The sequence below is a fragment of the Symphodus melops genome, assembly GCF_947650265.1.
Source record: "Symphodus melops genome assembly, chromosome: 8".
Lineage (NCBI taxonomy): Eukaryota > Metazoa > Chordata > Actinopteri > Labriformes > Labridae > Symphodus > Symphodus melops.
This window is the reverse complement of record NC_136698.1, coordinates 21010376-21030373: the sequence shown is the minus strand read 5'-3', so window position 1 is coordinate 21030373 and position 19998 is coordinate 21010376. Positions and strand designations below refer to the sequence as shown.

The 19998-nt window shown below is 40.6% G+C and overlaps 2 protein-coding genes across 8 annotated transcripts in view; both read right to left on the bottom strand.

The window, feature by feature from the left end:
- The window catches only part of ect2 (epithelial cell transforming 2), a 305416-nt gene that overhangs the window by 156130 nt on the left and 129288 nt on the right, over window positions 1-19998 (bottom strand). The gene's annotated exons all lie outside the window — the stretch shown is intronic.
- Window positions 1-19998, bottom strand: part of mcf2l2 (MCF.2 cell line derived transforming sequence-like 2) — a 121633-nt gene that overhangs the window by 96020 nt on the left and 5615 nt on the right. The window contains exon 1 of one of the 7 annotated variants that reach the window (XM_079351246.1): window positions 11599-11752. The exons of the other annotated variants lie outside the window; for them this stretch is intronic. Coding sequence (XP_079207372.1) covers window positions 11599-11614 — 16 coding nt within the window. The 5' untranslated portion in view covers window positions 11615-11752. Of the gene's footprint in view, window positions 1-11598; window positions 11753-19998 lie in introns of those variants that run through there. 7 annotated transcript variants of the gene reach the window in all.

The window sequence follows — 19998 nt, the reverse complement described above, 5'->3', positions numbered from 1 at the left end:
GCCCTGCAGGTGGCCCCATGGTTAAGAAACCCTGCTCTAGGAGCTTTGTAAACATAAGCCCCATCCACCGAGTGGTTCAGTTCAGTTAGTCTCGGTTCTACACGCATTTTGCGGAGTTTCCATATACTAGAGATGCACCAATACCACTTTTTTGCAAACCGAGTCAAAGTACAAGTACTTATGTTTGGGTACTCACCGATGCCAATATTAATGCCACTGAAATTGAGGCATAACTTAGTTTTTAAGATGATAAAAGACAGACACACAGACACACACTCTCAAGTAGGCTCAAAGAAATAAACAGGTACTTTACCTCGGATAGAGTACAGTAAGCAAACATGGTGTCTGTGATGTGATGACGGCTGGGAACCTCATACTTGGGCTCCAAAACACTTAAAAGAGGACAAGCTTCTGTTACTTTTTTTTCCTGTTTACTTTTTTCACTGTTGTCTTATAACATTCTCCAGCATTAGCTGCAAAGTTAGCTGTAGCTGTCTCATGCTGCTAGCGCTATGAGGCTTGCGGCCTTGCAGCCAACGCTGGAGAATGTTGGGACAACCCTAGCGCTAGCCCCCTAGCATTAGCTGCAAAGTGGTATTGGTGCCGTTATATCTGCGTAGTTTTAAGAGTACAAGTACTTAAAGATGGTACCGGAGCCGATACCAATACACCCCTACCATAGACTAAAACCGGGAAAGATCCCCAAATAACCGATCCGTACCATCCTACTTTTTGACCCTCCCGTTGGGGTGCCAAGAGTATCGACCCTAAAAAGTGGAGCTAAACACTGCAGTCAATTGATTGGTCGAAAGAATTGTTACTCTCCGTGTTTCAGCGACAAACACTATCCCACAGTGTTTAAATACACATTCGATTATTTGTCTGTATTTCTCCTCGTGCATGGCACACAGCCACAGCTGACGTGGCTATCGGCATCTGGACTACATGCCACCTTCCAAATATGCCACGGTTGGTTGTGGAAATGCAAACAGCATCAGGCTTTACCAAACCAAACCATACCAAACTGTACTGATCCATACCAGACTGCTGTGTTGAAATGGGGCTATAGTAGCCTGAAGAAGCCCTTGTCTCTAATCTCAGCGGAAATACAGTCCATCTTCTGTTAACATGTGACCACTGCAACCTGAGGCTGCAGGACCTGAGCATATCTCATGACCTGCCCCAGAAGGAACAGCAGCAGCCAGGCTGCAGGGAGGACACAAGTGATGTGTGAACATGTAATTCATATTGATCGACACGTTATTCATTTACAAAAAGACCTATGTAAGTCACAGTCAATAGAATCAGTGTTTTCCATATAATGACATGAAGGATGCATATTTATGGGACTGGGATGAATTACTAAAACACTAAGATAACAAAACAACATGCTCACAGGAGAGGCCACACCCCGATCATTTCGGGATTGATGATGCATTCATGTGTCCGACTTTCCGATTCAGGAAGTTTTGTAATACCTAAACGTATCTATTTGTATGGCATAAAAATAGCATGGTTATGTTGTCCAGTAAGAGTTGTTTCTTCTCATTGACTCTGCTATGCTTGATGATTTGACACAGCAAGGCATTAAATGTATGGACTTCATCTTGTTTGAGCCCTCTTTGTCTGTCCCTCACTCTCTCTCTCTCTTTGTTTTTATTCTTCTTTCTTTTTCAGTCCGCTCTCTGTAGCTGAGTCGCAGCCTTTGTCCAAATAGCAGAAGCTATTTAGGAGTTGCTGATGCTTGTCAAATAAACTTTAGCTTGTTTAGCTTTTTTCTCGCCTTCCAACTTCTCAAAGAGCTTTTACACCACAGTTTACACCTACTAATGGATGGCAGAGGTTGCTATGTAAGGTCACCATCAGATATAACTCCATTCATACACATACACATATTCGGGGTTAAGTGTCTTCATTGGACATGTTGCCATAGGAGCTGGGGATCGATCCCCCCCACCTTCAGGTTGAGAGGTTATACCTCTTAACCTGAAGGTGGGGGGAAGAAAGTTGTTTCTTGTTTGTTTACAACTACACTAACTGAGCCACAGCCAGTCTTGCTGTCCTTGTTGTCTAGAATGTACACAATCGAAATATGAATACTAAAGCCCTGTTTCCACCAAGCATTCTGGGTCAGTTCACTTTGGTACGGTACCCTTGTATTGGCGTTTCCACTGTCAAAAGTTGGGAATGGTACCAAAATAAGTGATGTGTTCTGTCCTACTATTTTGGTACCCTTCTGTTGGGGTGCCAGTCGTAAAGGGTTCCTTATTGTGTTCCTTATTATTATTTATTGTGTCCCATTTGTAGCTGCCATCAGAGTCAGTTTGGCCTGCACAGTTTAATTTCTTAATTTGGAGTCAAATATTACAATGACCTACGTTTAATAAAGGAATACTTTAGTCTTATAACATTAAGTTAATTAAGAATAGTTTTCTGAAGAAGGTTTCTCTTATTCTGTCAGGTTTTTTAACCCCCTTTGGCCAATGAGGTATACTGTATTTTTGTTAATGTATTTGTTTATATATTATGACTTACTTGTAGCTAATCGCTGATGTGTTTTTTGTTAAGCTAATTAGGTAACAGAATGACATCATGACAATTTTTTTAACATGACAGTTGAAGTTAATGTTATCAACATTGTGTGAATATGTCAATTTGTGTTTATTATGTTTTTGATCATTATTCTCTGTGAGAATGCTCTCTTATTTTGTGTTTTGTGTATTTTGCTCTAGTTCTCATGGCATGACACATTGGTTTCATGATTTCAACTGGAGGAGAGTTAAACCATTCTTTTTTGTTGAACTTATACTAATAGCGGGTTCCACTATATTGGGCTGCTATGATGTCACACTATTTCACAGCTATCTCCATCTGGCTTACACTCCACTTATCAAATAAGGCTACGGTTGTCTGTGGAGACTCAAGCAAGAGCAGAGTTTACCGTACCAAACTGAACCAAAGTGTACAGAACCCAAACTTCTTGGTGGAAACGGTGCTTAAATGCTCTTCCCTCAAAAACATGCATACATACATCACACAGTGACTGTATTGTTTTTTTTCACGGCTGCTCCTGAAGGGGAAGGGGGTTTCCTATTGTTTCTCAGGAAGAAGGCGTCAGCGCAAGAAGACAATCAGAGGATGTCTAATGACAGGATCTGCTGATAACAGGCCTCGTTCACATACGGACACACACACAGATTATTCAGAATACCATTATCGCCTCACCGCACACACCACTGACAAACAGGCCCAGGCATGATATATGATGTATGAAGCACAATGTCCTAACACCAAAAAAATGTGTTGACTCACCACAAATGCAAGTATTACACCCATTATAGTCGCCACTCTTCTTGTTTGTTGTAAGGATGTGAATGATGACACTTGCTGAGCATGCCCAGTCTTGACCTGAATGGTCACAGGGGCTGACAAAAACACACAGCAGGGGTTTCGGAACATTTTCCTGTTAGTACTGCTCTCTATGCTCAAACTGAAACTGTGAATATGAACTACTCATAATATTAAAAATCTGTCACTGTTGACACAAACACAGGCAAATCAGGCCCAAAATCAAGCATAAAATTGTCAAGCGTGGAGCCAGCTATAGTCAGATTGTTGACCAAATGTCTCGAGAGTGAACGGGTCATGAAACCTTGCCACATTTCTAAAGGTTAGCTTGTGGTAAGACATCATGTAAATCAGTGTACTTCTATGGAAGATACAACAGAAAACTCAAAGTACTTGGTCGTTTTTGATTCTTCCTCTTTTTTTTTCAATCTGCACAGGGCAGCTGTGGCTCAGTTGGTAGGGTTGTCGTGTCTCTACCAGAATGTTGAAAGGTCAATTCTTAGCTCCTGTGGCAACATGTCCAATGTATCCTTGGACAAGACACTTAACCCCAAGTTGCTCCCTGCTTCTTCAGCGGCGTATGAATGTGATGACTTACTTCTGATGGTCACTGCCATCAGTGTGTGATTGTGTAGGTGTGATCTGAGGCGCAAAAGCGCTTTGAGTAGTCAGAAGACTAGAAAAGTGCTAAAAGTCCTATGCAAGCTCAGGTCTATTTAGCAATCAATTACAATGATTGTTGAGGCTTTAAGTTGGTCCATAACTTTCAGATGTTAACTGATAGCAAAATACCGCCTGCTTACTTTCTACCACCAGTCGGGCTCATTCAGAAACATGTTGTCACTGTGTACAAAAACCGAAATGATCATCCTGTAGTGGCAAAAACTGAAAAATCTGTCTTGTCCTGCAACCTCTCCAGTATCCTCTTGTATTTCCCACTTAACATTGAATGGGATCAGTTTATCAAGCAGGCAGACGTGATCCAAAAGAAGTCAAGTGGGAGTTGACGTTTTGAAGTTGCTGGAAGTTTTTATCACAAAGTAATTAGCCCAAAAATGCAATGCATGTACACATAATCCCTATTATTAACATGACTGCTGAGCCTGTAGTTAATAACAGTATGTGCTGTGACACATTAAGTTATATAATAGCCTCTCTGCATATGGAGGGCGAACACAGACAATCAACTTTACTTAGTTCTCCTGACAGACCAAACATAATGAAAGCGTGATGACTCTGGCTGGTTTTAATGTTTTGATATGGTCATGGGTCATGTCTGCTGAACATTGACTTAGCTTTGATGTGATTGTTCGATAGCAGATTCAATAACCTGTTGAAAATGATTTCCAAACAGACCTTATTTCCAGCCTTTCCTGAGCGGAAAGTTTTGATTGTTATGTGGAGAACAAGAAAGTGTTTCTCTATTCTCTCCAACATGAAAGAATTTGGTTCCATGTAGATCCACTGGCCGGTTTTGATTGTTCAGAGTCACATTGTTGGGCTTGCTGCCTCTAACTGCCCACTGGGAAACTATGTAAGCCAATTATTTATCTGTCAAGACATGCAGGGTTGTTTGCAACTGCTTAGATATCAGCTTTACCTGAAAAAACACCCTCCGATAATCCTTTTGAGAGTTTGATCTTCTAACCATGAAGTCCTAAAATAACCCTGACAGATTGGGTCCTTTCCTCTTTGGCTGATTCTGTGAACTGCGGGTGAAGTCAAAATGCCCTAAGATGAACTGTATCTGTTCAAACCCAAAAATAACTTAGGAAATACCAATTTAACAACACAAAGACCACCGCTGAAAAGTTACAAGCATGCATTTCCCTTCGGCCAATTTTCAAGTTGTTATTAACATACATTCTCCTTTAGCGCTGAATTTGGTCTACAAACTCCTCAAGGCAGTATCTGAGCGCTGAGTTTCAAAATGTTTCACTATCATCATCAGCTAGTCACTTAAGATGTCTGTTGACATTTTTGTTTGAGCTGCAATTTAAGAGCTTTTCTTGCATAATGCCACACTCCAACTATGCAATCCGTACCATGCCTGCAGTAAGCATGTTCAACCCCAAAGTCCAGGTTGTTTGACCAGTGCGAGTGCTTCGATCCTACACTTCAATCATTGCTTCAGCACAGTATAGAGCAACTTTGCCTGGTGTGAGTGCACCCTAAAACAGCACCCTGCTACAGCCAAACAATGGCGTTGCATTCCAACTAACCAAAACTTAGGGTGTATTCACACCAGGAAAGTCCTTTAGTCCGCTTTCTTTGGTTCGGACCAAATACAATGTTTCTTTTTTGGTTTGGTGCAGTTTGTTTTCACATTGCACTTTTCTCAAAAGGCCCAGAATTCATAAACAAAACCACGTGTGCAAAGATCGTTCAATCATTCGATAAAAAGGTTTAGGGCGGGGTAAAGCGGTAATCGCAAGATGAAAGTAAACAATCATGGAGAACTTGCGTGCTGCACTCGCTGTCCTGGTATTGCACATTTTAACAACAATTTCATCTATTTAGTACAGGTAAAAAAATATTTAATTGTGTTAAAAATGTAGACCTATGTGTGGGCAATCAACCAGTGTTATGATGAATTTGGTTGAGGTTATATGTGAAGTATGTGGCGCAGGGGAAAGGAGGAGGATCAGACTGCCGCGGGGGAAAAGCGCCAGGAAAACTCTGCTGCAGCTGCTGTTCAGTTCATAGTCTGTGTGATTTAAAAGTATTGGATAATAAAAGAACAGAGAAGTGAAACACCAGTGAAAGTGTCTGAAAGATAGACTAAAGATTACCTCCGCGTCTTATATCAAAGAAGTAGGCAATAGAAACAAACAAGAACACTGTGCTGTGCATTAAGGGAACAATTATTTCCCTTAATTTTTTAGAAGTGGATCGGACTGAGCTCTGGTTGCTTTCACACCTCAAACGAACCGTAGCAGGGTTCGTTTGGAAGCGAACCGAGACCACCTGTTCGGCTGGGTCTTGGTCCGGCTGTTTGGTGCGCACCTAAGTTCGATGGTTTGTATTCACACCTACTCAAAAGTACTGCACTGGTTTTTAATTCATTTCAAGTGAACCAAACAAGGTAGGTGTGGATACACCTTTACACTTACAGACTGGACAGCAAACCAATGAGTTGAAACTTACAATAATCAGGAGAGTTCAATGATAAGTCTCAGTGGGATATATCCATTCAAAAATCCAGAATGACATTCACATCTCTAATTCGAGACCATCTCCTAACTAACTACTGAAATCTTAGTAGTAAAAAAACTGAAATCTGAAATCTTAATAGGAGGTGAGCCCGGGTCTGCTGAAGATTTCTGCCTGTTAAAAGGAAGTTTTTTCTTGCCACGCTATGACGGATTAAGCTTGGCTCTTGTAATATAGCCATAAGTAAGGTCCTTTACCTGCTTTTTGTAAACATAACAATGAGCACGGTCTTGTTAGCTGCTCTTTCGTTAATGTTAACAGACAAACAGTAAGGTCCTTTACCTGCTTTTGTAAAGTGTCTCGAGATAACGCCTGTTATGAATTGACGCTATACAAATATAGATTGATTGATTGAGATGCTCCATTTGTCAGATGACATTGAAAGTTTCTGAAAGAAATGGGCCTTCATTTATCGCTGTATAAGTCACAATGTGTGTTTACTGCACCTCCAGGCGCACAAACAAGTCAGAGAACAATCTCACTGGTGTTCCTGCTGATCCTGCTCAGGTATTCTGACTTGGTGTTGACTTGTGTAAAATAAATCACACAAAACAAATATTGCTGAATCGCAGAGTTTATCTTGAGACAATTTTTTATGCAAAATGAATTGATTTAAACAGGTTTGAATAAGTATTCTGTTTTCACTTTGATATATTCACTCTGGTGATCCAATAAGAAAGCTAAAACGCTCAGGCTCAAACAAGCGTCACTCTTTGTACTCTTTCTAGTCATTAGAACATAACGCTCAAGGAAAGACACTGAAGGAACTGCAAAATGATGAATCTGCTTTTACAGTTTTTCTTAAATGTTGACTTAAAGGTACAGTCAATAGCTTTTTCCTAAGAACTAAAATACAGACTTGTACCAAAGTAATGTATCTCAATAATTATTTTCATGTTTTGCTTTGATTGACTCTGAGAGGGGAGCTGGTGTGTTTCCTCAAACCAATGATAGTGCACAGGTAAGTTTAGGGGTGGATGGAATAAAGCGATAAGTTGGATTCAAAAGGCGAATATGACGGTGCTGAACACCTGCTGTTAGCTAGCTTGCAGTTGCCTGCAGTGTAGGTACAAGTAATAAACGTACCCACTACGTGTGAGCCTTTTTTGGCAATGAACCCAGGAGGAAGGGTCCAGTTTGAAATTTGTGTTGACAAGCTGCAAAAAACATTTTTACTGACTCTACCTTTAAAAACTCAAGAAGCTATCCAAACAAAAGGCACCATTGTCACATTATAACAATTGGCAGCACAGCAAATGAACCTCTTATCTTGTGTGAAGTCTGTTACTGAACTCTATCACCATTTACTTTCATTTTTTTCTAGGCCTGAGTTTAGACATCACCGCAACATCTACTGAGACTAAGCCCCCCAATAACTAGAAACCTTTTTCAAAACATCACTGTAGTAACCTGTTAACTCTGTCAGAACTTTCTTTGACCAGTCACACATGCAAATTGTATACCGACTGGGAATATATTGGTGCTTTCTCAATAATTCATTTAAAAAAAAGTAAACATAGCAAATACATAAAAGTCCGACATGAGAGGTCAAACTAAAGTTAGAGGCTGAAAATGTGACAGCCAAAATTAAGTATACAAAGGATATTAAAAGGAGAATTTATAAACGTAAAATAAATGCAAAATTTCCCCTGGAGTCTCTAAGATATGGTTATTTTACTTCTATTCAAGAGATGTGAAGTCGCAGTAAAATTGACCCTTTGATCAATTTTGACACAGAGTTTGAAAATGTTTCCTCCATTTCTTTCTGAGCTATCGCGTCAATAAATTTGTGATTGCCAAGCAAACAACCAGAAAGCAAAGACCTACGAGCTGTGGTTGTCGTTGACTCTGAATTATGAAAATGACTCAAGACACGCAAAACACGACACAAGCATGTTGAAGGGAAGATGGGGTTATGGATGTATAGGGATGAGTAGACGTACTTCTTATTGTAGCTGCCTCAATCTCCTGACACACCCCGAGGAAGTGGAAGTAACACTCCATCTCAGCAGTGGAGATCCGTACGGTGGAGTAGGCCTGTCCATATTTACCACAATGTGGACAGCGAGACACGATGGTCGGGCGTCTCTGCCTGAAGACAGGGTCCATCTCAGATCATTAGACAAAATGAGCTCACCAGACATGAGCAAGTGTGTGTGCTTCTATCTACTGTATCTCCTAATTAAGCCTGCACACTGGCTCTGCAGCAGAGACGATGGAAAAATCCATGTTTCCTCTATAGGGCTGCTGCGTCTTTACACACACATTAAAGACACACACACACACACACACTTTCTTTCTCCTACAGTGGTGCTACTGCAGTTCTTTCTGACAGTGCCCGCGTCCAGCAGGATGCCTCTAACTTCTCTGCATCTCTCACCGTCTGTCTCTCCGTCATAATCAGCGTGTTAGAAGTAAATCCTATTACAGGTAATTTGCATAAACCCGCCTCCTCAGCTGTGAGGGAGTGACTCTAAACTCAGGTACAGCGATTCACCTCGGCCTGCTCTATCCCATTGCAGAGGTGTTATTTTAAGAGACACTGCATCAACGTTACAGCAATGCAGTCAACGCTGAAACACGCTCAAGCCTCAGCTGCTGTTTTTGACCATACTGTAGCCGGGTGATGTTCACCCGAGCAAACATCTTTAAATGATTGTCATTATGTTGCTTTTGTTTCAGAGTGTCATGGGTCCTTGGGTAGCTTCTGCAAAACGTGCTTTTGCTACAGGCACGTGTTCGAGGGAGTTTTACCCGGCAATAGTTTCTCTCTACCTGCAGCTGTCTGTGTGTTAAGGAGACTGTGCCTTCATAAGAGAAGTCTAAAATGTCCCAGGAATGGGTCATCAAAGAGCAAGTTTCCAGTTTCATTGTTTTTCTTTTTAGAATTTTTTTCCCCTAATGTTTTTGTAATTTTGGATCATCTTTATCGGTCCCCCCCCCCCCCCCCAATCTTCTTTTTAATTTTGTTAGACATTGCACAGTTTCAAAATAAAAGATCACTACTCTAATTTTTCATGTATTTTCATGTTTTTATGTATTTTGCTGACAAGTACCTTTTATTGAGCTCATTATATCAGGTAAAAATCTGCGTTAGTGATGGTGTTACTAACTAGCGATAAAACGATAGTGTACCATGATTAAAGTCACCACAGCAAGAACACTTTCTGACACTTAAGTGTGACACAGCATTTACAAGACATCTTTAAAGACAAATGAAAGATTACACTGAAATGTGTTTATTTTAACCCCTTTTCTATAAACACATTAATATGTAATCATATTTGACCCTCTAAAGGCCAAAGGCAACAATGGGGGGGTGGGGGGAGAAAGTTCAGGAGAAAGTGTGTGGGGCAACAAGGAAAGCCCCACACACATTTTGATAATGCAGGATGTCTGATCTCAGCTTGTTTCTATGGTCACCATAGGTGTGTCAGGAGAGTCAACGGCAGTGCACACTGTAGGTGATGCAGGGACGGCACCAGGATTTTTGTTTTCCCAGTGCTGAGGGGGGGCTTGACTAATATGTATGGGATCTAATAGTTGATTTTCATGAATTTTTTCAAACAAAGCAGCCATATGTGAGGGGGCTTAATATTGTGGCTTTGTGATGGGGCTATAGCGCCCCCTAGCCCCAGTGTAGCACCGTGCTTCAGGTGATGTGATGGGTCTTTGATTGAATTGTGATCTCATCTGAAAAACAAGAGTCATTTATGTTTGCTCTGTCCTGAAATGTGATGAAGAATCAATCAAAGAAACAGGAGCACTGCAGCTCAAACAAAGTAGAAGGAGCAGCAAAACTGGACGCTTATTTCCCGAGCTCAGTGCGGACACAAGGAACAGACCGTTCAAAAATGTATAAGGAACGCAAGGCATATTGGCCTATGGTTCTTTGAAGAAGAGGTTTATAAATAAGATTCAGCCAGTGTAAATACCTGCCCAAGGGTGCTTTGCGTTTGCTGTCGTTGCCATGATTGATGTTTGTTGTGCTTCCTGCTTCAGTCTGCTTGCTTCCTAATTGGCCAGTGTTCTTTTCTACATGACAATCAACAGATTGCTTGACCTCTGTGTTCTCCCCACACAATAGAATTGCTGATCCTAAATATTGAATATCCTTTTTATTTATCATCTTCCGAGCAGATCAGGGTGGTTAAAATCACTCTCATGCCTCAAATCACATGGACATCTGGCAAGATGGTCTTTGGATCCATTAGATAATTGGGCCTTGCTGACTTTGGTTTAAAATAGGAGATGAATCCAAACTTATTCTTTCTCTTTGTTTTCCTTTGATAACCAGGAACTCATTATCTTAAGATCCCTATGGAAGTTATACCGTGAAAACAAATAAGAAACAGTCTTTTTTAATACTAAATATCATGGGAAAATGGGGTTCAGTTTATGCATGTCCTCTATACCTGACCGTACAGTTACAGAGGCCCTGCTTTTTTTCCTCTGAACTGCCTGAGAGCCCCCCGAGTATCACTGAACTTCACACTACAGCTTACACATCAACAAGTCCTGAAGATGAAGATTAGAGTGAAGGTTTACTTCATACATTCCTCCTCATGGTTGTCATTAGGGATAGGTCAAAGGTCAAACCTCCATCACTCGAAGCAGTAGCACCAAACAATTGGCTGGGGTACATAGTAGATAGATTTGACAAATGCGGCTTTTAGTCTTCTGACTCGTCAAAGCACTCTGCTGGCAGAGGTTAAAGTATCTATCTCTGTTATCTGATCTTAATCATACACATGCACAGACCACAGAAGAAGCAGCAGTTAATGACTTGGGGCTAAGAGTCTTGTCCAATGGCACATCGGACATGGGGAGCTGGGGATTGAACCCCTGACCATCAGGTTGAGAAATGACTGACACAGTCGCTCTGACACTTCACAGTTTTTTGTGTGTTGACCCTTCATTAGAGTCATTCGAGATAGTACAGTATGTCAACCACACTAGCCACCCCCCCCCCCCCCACACACACACACACACACACACACAAACACAAAACTGTTAAGATTCGAATATTTTGCTTACACATTACTGATCCCATGTTGTTCTTCTCGCTCTCTAACAGTCCACACAGACAAGAGGGTCCGAGTCACGCCGCTAAATCAGCATCCAGTCCGTCATCCTCGGCAACATATCACACAACACAGGCACATACAGAGTGATCAAGTGACACTTAAGTCCAATCACCAAGTCTGTCTGGTCTCCTACAACAGTGCAGGGAGAGCCCGCCTCTTTTGTTTGGCAAGAGAGAGAGACAGAGAAAGAAATAGAGAGGGGAAGAGTCAGAGAGAGAGAGAGAGGGGAATGTAACTGTGTGTGTGGGTGTGTTTTCTTCAGAGCAGGGGTCTGAGCCTCTTTTGGCAGCCTCGTGACCGGCTGAGCTGCTGAGTTTTTTACCACACGTTACACAAATATCCTCAACAATACTCTCATCAGGCAGCTGAGACTTCCCTTCCCCTCTGCATACCCCCCCCCCCCTCCCTTCCTTGTGTGTTCCCCTTTTATTTAAAGGCTTTGCTGTTTTGCTACAGAGCAGTGAGATACAGGCTGCTCTGAGATTCTTTAAAGTTCAACCCCATCGCGGTGTTTCTGTCCTCTACCTTTTTCTTTCACTTGTTCCTTTCTCTGTCAGTTCGACAAAAAGGACTTTTTCCTTTTTTGTTCATGTTTATTTCAAGTGTCCTTTTATACTTTGCCAGTTGCAAGAACAGCAAAACAGAAGCAGCTCCTGTACACCGGATGTGTTCAGTCACAGTACAGCAGTGCTCTGAGTCCAGTAACACTGTGGATACAAACGTACTTTGGAACATGATGCTTAAGAGACAAACTGCATTATGGGCATACAAGTACATCCGACAGCTTCATAGTTATGGTTAGGTTCATCATCTCATTAATTAGGTGCACAAGAGAGTCTGTAGTCTGTAAATACAATGAACATTTTAAATGTAACAAAATAAACTAAAATGAACCACCACAATTTCAGTTAGTATACAAAACATGTTTTCACACTTAGCTGAGGTGATGAACACAATATCAAACTAATGTTAATTTACTGAATTTATTTTTAAAGATTTTGCTTACACAGTTATCTAATCGGTTAAAATGACCACGTAGCTCTATTAGCAATGGGCAGATGTTGCCCTCATGCCTTTTTCTAATCTGTCTCTGTATTTTTATTGTGATTGTTTTGTATGCACTGTGTTTTTATTTTTCTGATTGTGAAGCACTTTGTGACGTTTTCGTGCGATATAAATAAACCTTCCTTACTTACTTTACTTACTCATCACGGCTGGACACAGAAAACCCAAAAGCAACGACTCAGGTCGACAGGCAGTTTCAAAATCTGTTTAATCAGTCCAGTAGTCGGTACACAAAATCCAAAGATCCAGGCAAAGGTAACAAAGACAAAGAAAACTTAACCCGGGGATGTGACAGATGTGTATTGTAGTTGATATTTATTTACCGATGGTCAATAACTTGATGCTAGCTTTTTTCAACATCGCTCAGAATGGGAATATGTGTTGTAACCTGTTGTTTAATATGTTGCCAAAGGAACACAAACTGTCAGGTTAGTGGGCAGTATGCAGAATATACTGTGAGTACCGGCAGTAGGTCAGTTAGGATGTGTGCCTCTTCTAATTTCCCTTATTGTGACCATCATTGTTGCACACTACAGTTGATGATCCGATCTTTGATGAATGAGTATATTCATCCATATGTCAAACAATAATCAGGTAAACTAGCCAAACACATCTGGAGCTATATCTAAAAGCTTGCACAACAACACAGCGGAATTCTTTCTAATTGTTTTTCTTATATCCTCCTTTTTTCTGGCTTTCTTTCTGTATATTTTCCAATTTTTATGCGGATGTGTTAAAAATTAGTTTCAGTTGTGCTTTATTTGGTAAACTGAGGTTCTTGTGTGTCTTTACTCCTCCCATTGACCACTAGTGTCACTCTTTCAGCTAAACAGAAATCCAAACAAGTGCAGCCTCCTCCCTTTTCCTTCCACCTTTATTCTCAAGCAAAACATGCGTCATAAGCGCGCGTCTTGAAAATAGATCTTTCCTTAATAAATCACAGGTCTACATGGCTTTGTTGCTTGAGTGTCATGTGTATGTTTGTGTGAAGCCAGAGTGTAAACGAAGCAGCAGGACAGAGAATTCCTCATAAACACACACACCTACACACACACACACACACACACACACACACACACACACACACACTCTGGTAATCTCCTGCTGATCTTTTCACAAGTCAGTGTCTCCAGTTAATCTTCTTACTGTCATCTATTTAGAGGCAGTTTTAATGATATATTTTTAGCCGTGCTACTGTAACTACTAGAGACGCTAACAGGTGACTTACACAAAGAAATAGTCACTTGTTGTGTCAGTGTTTGGAAGCCCCCGAGGCCCAGGAGCAGCAGCAGAAACCAGGCTCTTGAGTAGACGGAGCTCCACGAACCTTCCTTCCTTGTGAGGTGATCTGCCACGCTTTCACCCAATGTCCTTGACGCCCAGCCACCACCAGTGTGTCGTCCCCCACAACCATTGCCGTCCTCATTCATGCACGGCCTGCTCCGACCTCCACCTTGGTGGCAAGGCAGTGTGGACAACAGGAACACAAGGAATACAGCGGAGGAATCCTTATCCCATATGTGCTTTTATTAAGCATCTCAAGCTAACACTTGTTCAATATTAAGATTGAGCTTAGACAAGATTAGTCTCCTTATCAACACAGCCATACTGACTGTGGAGTGAATTTTTCAGCTGCAGGGAGGAGGCTTCATGACATCATGGATTACATCACCTCACTGGGATTGACCTTCTCCTGTTGGAAGCAGTGCAACCCCATGGACAACAAATAGGACCAAACATTTAAAGTTTCAGTCCTTTGAGGGGCCACACAATGAGCTCATTAGTCACTGTAATCCACCACCAGTCAATACGGTTACTGCCTCCAGCACTTTAAATAATTGATAAGCAGCATGTTCCCACCAGTCCCACCGCTTAAGGGAACAGCTGTTGTTTTCTGTTTTCTTTTTAAAAAGCTGCTTTCATGATATCTCCACCCCAAACATCTTCTTCTTTGAAAAAAAAAAGAAAAAGTTTCACATTGTTCCAGAAGATGCATCAAGGTAAGACAGTAGCCAATGACTTCTGAGATTAAATTTCAGAGACTGCGACATATTTACTCAGTTTACTTTAGGATTTCTACATGTCTTTAGTGAGTCATAATCTTGGAGACAGGGAGTACAGCAGCTGACACATTGATACATTATTCAGTTTTCATTAGACCTATAGGGCTTTCACACGTGCATAAAACCCCTGAAAAACTCCTGATTGCATTTTACTTTTCACTCTGACTTAATCCGAAGTTTCACCTCCAGCCCTCTAGTATGTTTTTTTCTGCAGCAAGTCTGAGTGAGCTGATGTGAGAACGCAGCAGGATATAATCGGGAGAAGTCACCTTGAGTGCGTGGGAGAGGGTAGTGGTGTTAATATCCTGTGATTGCTGCACAGTGCATAGAGTGTACTGTATGCATGCTACCACTAAAGAATGTCTGAAGAAGAGGTCTGAAGAATGTCCGGAGCAGTCCTAATGAAATTATCTACATATTTTAAGGAGAGCATGTGTGAAAACGGCGTACAAGTCAACACAGCTGTTGTTAAAGGTCTAACATTTAAGATATCTGCTGATTTAAATAGTAAAATGACCTTACTATAACACAAATGTTGTGCAGCATAAAGCAGGAGTGAACAAATAAAAACATATGACATCTGTTGATGTATTATCAAACAGGGAGTGGGAATTACCAGCACTGTTGGATTTTTATAAGGTCTACACATTGAGTAATATTACGTGTTTGATTTTTAGAGACCCCATGCTCGGACAGCAGCTGCTGCTCCCTCAGACACATCAGGGGATGCAAGGGCCCGATCAGTGCTCCTGCTAACCTGATTTTCTATTGTTCAGCTGTGTTGTCATGTGCCGAAGTTGTCAGCTGGCTTGAGTCCAGCTGACAAAAATAAAGACAAATGCTTTCCAAAGGATATGGGTTCCCACCACCACATCCCTGTATAAGAGGCAGGAAGAGGAAGGGGAGAGAATGCAACTCTGACGTCATGACAACAAAGGCTAGGGACTGTTCCAGGGGGCCTCTTGGTAATACCACCAACCCTGAGCCGCTATTAGTGAGATAAATCTCTGAACCCCTTCACCTCTATATGTTGTTTTTTACACATCACTAGGTCAATGCTGGAAAGTGAAACTTGAGGACTTTCATGATAGTCATCAAAACATCAACAAAGCAAACTATAGACAACTATGTCTGGAAATGTAATTGTTAACAGCATAGTTTATGATTGTGTAGTAATCAGAATATCTGCTTTAGATCTGAGTGATTGTCCTCTAGCACTACTAAAACTCACCAAAACATGCTTGTGTAAGAGCCAAAGATTTCCTTCTCCATGAAGTAACTAGGAGTAGGAAGTGTGAAGGACATAACTTCTTCACCTTTCTCTGAACAACATCTTCACTTCACTGTGACTGACACAGAGCCGGAAGACTTTTGCTCTTCAGTGCCCACTGGCTCTTTTATTTTATGTTTCTTTCCATGGACGAAAGAAAGTGAACATCCAGCCCGAGCGTCTGTATTGGAGTTACAGTACTTCAGACTATGACGTGCAATTTGATTACCGTTATCCTGGCTACTTATTATCGTAATATTTGACTCGAGATTTATTTTGAAACTAATATTCTAAGGAGGTTTCAAAGACTTAGTGGCAGATTTTTTTAAGTTATACTTTTGGACCTTTTCATTTTTATTAGATAGGACAGCTGATAAGACAAATCTATCACATAAAGTCACGAGAAACAGGTGCATTTAAATTTCTGTAATTGTAATACTGTTGTTGGATTTGAAAAGTAACTATGCACTGCTTGTTAACAAAAAAAAGTGGAAACACTGCCCAAGACCAACATTTAGCCCCTTGACACCTTATGTTGTATTCCTTTCAATATATACCTAAGAACCTTTTGCAAGCATTAGTTTGTCATAGGACCAGTCGGAGACAGAACAAAATCCGTTTTATGTGCTATGTATGTGCTAATAGCTATTTTATGTGCTTGTCAAATTAACTCTCTTAACTTAATTTAGCATATACTTGAAAGCAGAAACACATGAAAAAAAATGTACTTGAAAAAAAATTCAGGCATCAAGGGGCTACGTTAAAAATAATGGCTAGTATTTAAGAGCTGCTAAAACTGGCTTTAAAACAATATATTAATTTCAACAAATCAGCCATTCATTTATTGAACTTTCTCTGTCAAATTGTGATTTTTAAAAGAGCAATACTTTGTACAAAAAAAATATTTTCTTTGCTGTCAACAACAGCTTCAACATCTGTGGGAAATATGTCAAGTATTTGACGCCTTTGATGCTGATATATTGTAGTAATTACTCTGACATGTTAATATTTTACCCGCTCTTCCCACTGACCAAGACACCCTCTCTGTGTTTTGCACATATGTTGAATATGTTCTTCCTTAACATAAAGTACCTGCAGTTACTTGGAGAGGCATATGTGAACTATGTAAAGAAATACTCTCAAAATACCAAGAACCCAGTCAATTCTGGCTTTTATGCTAATCCTATTAGCTCTGTTACTGTAGTGCTGGAAAGCAGTTTCCTGTCCCATTAAATGTAATTCTACCAAGCAGTCTGTAAACAGTACACCAAGTCGAAGACAGACGTGGATTTACACCATGAGGGATGATATATCTATTGATAGCAATCTCAACATATTAACTGCAAAGTGGTGAAGAAAGTTAAGTACTGAATCTTGCAATTTCCCTCCAGACGTTTTTAGAGACTGAAACACAAACTAAAAAGAGTAACCATAACTACTGTAACATAACTGTCATGTCAGAATGTAATGTCTAAATGTTATCTCTTCTCAAATCGGATTCAATAAATAAATACAAAGATATCATGAGCTTCTGTCTGACAGAGCTTTGCATAAAATGCTCTAAGTATAAAAATAAGTATAAAGTAGAAGTAGAAGTATAAAATTCAAACTGTCACGTTCCGGGTAGGAAACAGGGAGGAGGACCCAATTGCAGAAAATAAAGGTTTATTTAACAAAAAGCAGCCTTAAAATCAAAAGGCAAAAATACAAAACAAAAACTTACTCCACACGAAATCCAAAAAGCAGGGAACAAACGATCAACGACAGACTACCAATACTCACGACAACTGACAAGACACTGACATTGACACGACAAGAAACTCAGGCAAACACAGAGACTAAATAGACAAGGGGTAATCAGACACAGGTGATACTAACGAGACAGGTGAGGAACATCAGGGTAATCAGAAAGGCGGGAAACACCAGGAACAAAGAACACAAGACCAGAACCCTGAAGACAAGTACAAAGTAAAACCCAACACTGACACCACCACCAAAACCAGATATACAAAATAAAACAGGAAACAAGACTAGACTTAAAACACAAGACCGGAAATAAACTAACAGGCAACATAGGAGGACACAGGGAAACACACTCAAGACTAAAGTAAACACAAGACTATGAAACATTAAAGCACACAAGGGAAACAATCAACACTAGGAAACAAGTAACACTAAGGACAGAATGAAAACTAAAACTAGAAGAAACACAGAGAACCATGACACAAACACTACCTAAAATACCCAAAATTCAAACACTACCTACAAAGGTTTTGTTTGTTTTGGCTTTATTCATAAGAAATAGACAAGCGTAGAGTCTTTCCATTATTCAAATGGGAACCAACTTGAAGAGAAGGAGAAAAAGAGAGAAGAGAAAGAAGGAGAGAAGAGAAAAGGGAGAGAAAGATAGAGAGAAGATACTGTAACGAAAAAGAGGGAGAGAAAATAAATGGGGGAGAGGAGACGGTGAGAAAGAGGAGACGAAGATAATAGAAAGAGGGAGAGAAGAGAAAGAGGGAAAAAAGATGGAGAGGAGACGGAGACGGAGAGAGGTTGAGCAGAGAAAGTAAAGTAAATCCAAAGGTAATAAGTCAGTGCTAAATTGTATCAGGGTTGATCAGCAATCCTACGCAGTCTCCCAAAACTGAGTTACAGTCTCGCTCTGCCTCCATCCAATCAATCTCCAAGAATACTGAATTACATGTAATATAGTCCACATTTACACTGTCAGTGTCAAAGGAGGAATTTCCCTGCATGCTCAAAGAAATGTATTGTCCTCCTTTCTACTCTCCTTGTTGCCCCAAGCAACCGAACACAGCAACATTCAGCATCATTCTTCCCCACAGCGTGACCTTTTACACTGGAAACTCTGAAGGTCACTCATAAGGTCCCTGTAACACACCCTCCTTTGATAGAGAACCAGTTTAGGAGGGGCTCACAGACAGAGTGCGGCTGGATGGGGCGCAGGGGTTTCAAGTCAAAGGAGCTTTAAATTGAACAAGAATCTGATTGTGAGCTGTTTTCTGCATGCCTCAGCACTAATCATCCTGACAGCTTGCTTCACTGGGATGGGGCAGGGGGAGCCATTTTAGATGGAGTATGCATAAAGCAGCATGTGCGTTAGTGAATTATGCATGAGGGGAAGGCAGACGTTACGGTAAATTACACATCCTGGTGCTGCTGTGATGTCATCAGCCACCAATAGAGGATTTCACCGTGAGTCACATTGTCACATGCTTTATGGGTAATGACAAAGGGGGCGTTTGTGTAGGAGTACGTGGTGGAGTACAGAATGATATCATGATAACACAAAAGGACATTTCCTGTAATACATGTGTATCAAAGGCCTGGCTTTCTTTAGAAATATAACAATAAAAAATGAAACCATAAATTGATAGACAAAGCCATGCTAATCGACAAAAACCTCCAAAAATACTGACTGTGACCATAGGTAGGATTTTAAAAACACTGAAATCATGAATCCCCCCGAACAAATACACAAAGTCATGACTCAATACACACCGAAACATCCCAACATTTTCCAAAGTCATCTGCCTTTTCTATATTACTTCTAAAAGCAAACTAAAAAAACATTCTGTGAACACAAATAATGATGTAAAAATTCTCTGTGGCTAGACAACACAACAGCAGATCTCAGGTACATGGGCACAGAGACAGTTCAATACAACCTTGTAGAGGGGATTGGGAAAGACTTCATTTCCTCGATACCGAATGAAGTTCGACAGTTTTTATATCAGTAATTCTTTTTAAAAAATAGTTTTTTTAATTTTTTGTTTTAATATCAGATATTTTTGACTTTGACATCTATTGTGTCCCTTTGAGAGAAGCCTACTGTTCGCTTAATTTTCGAGGTAACCTCTGTTGCAGCCTGGTGCCCTCTGATCAGACAACTAATACGTGTCAAATAGGAGTTACCCTTGAGTCCGAAACA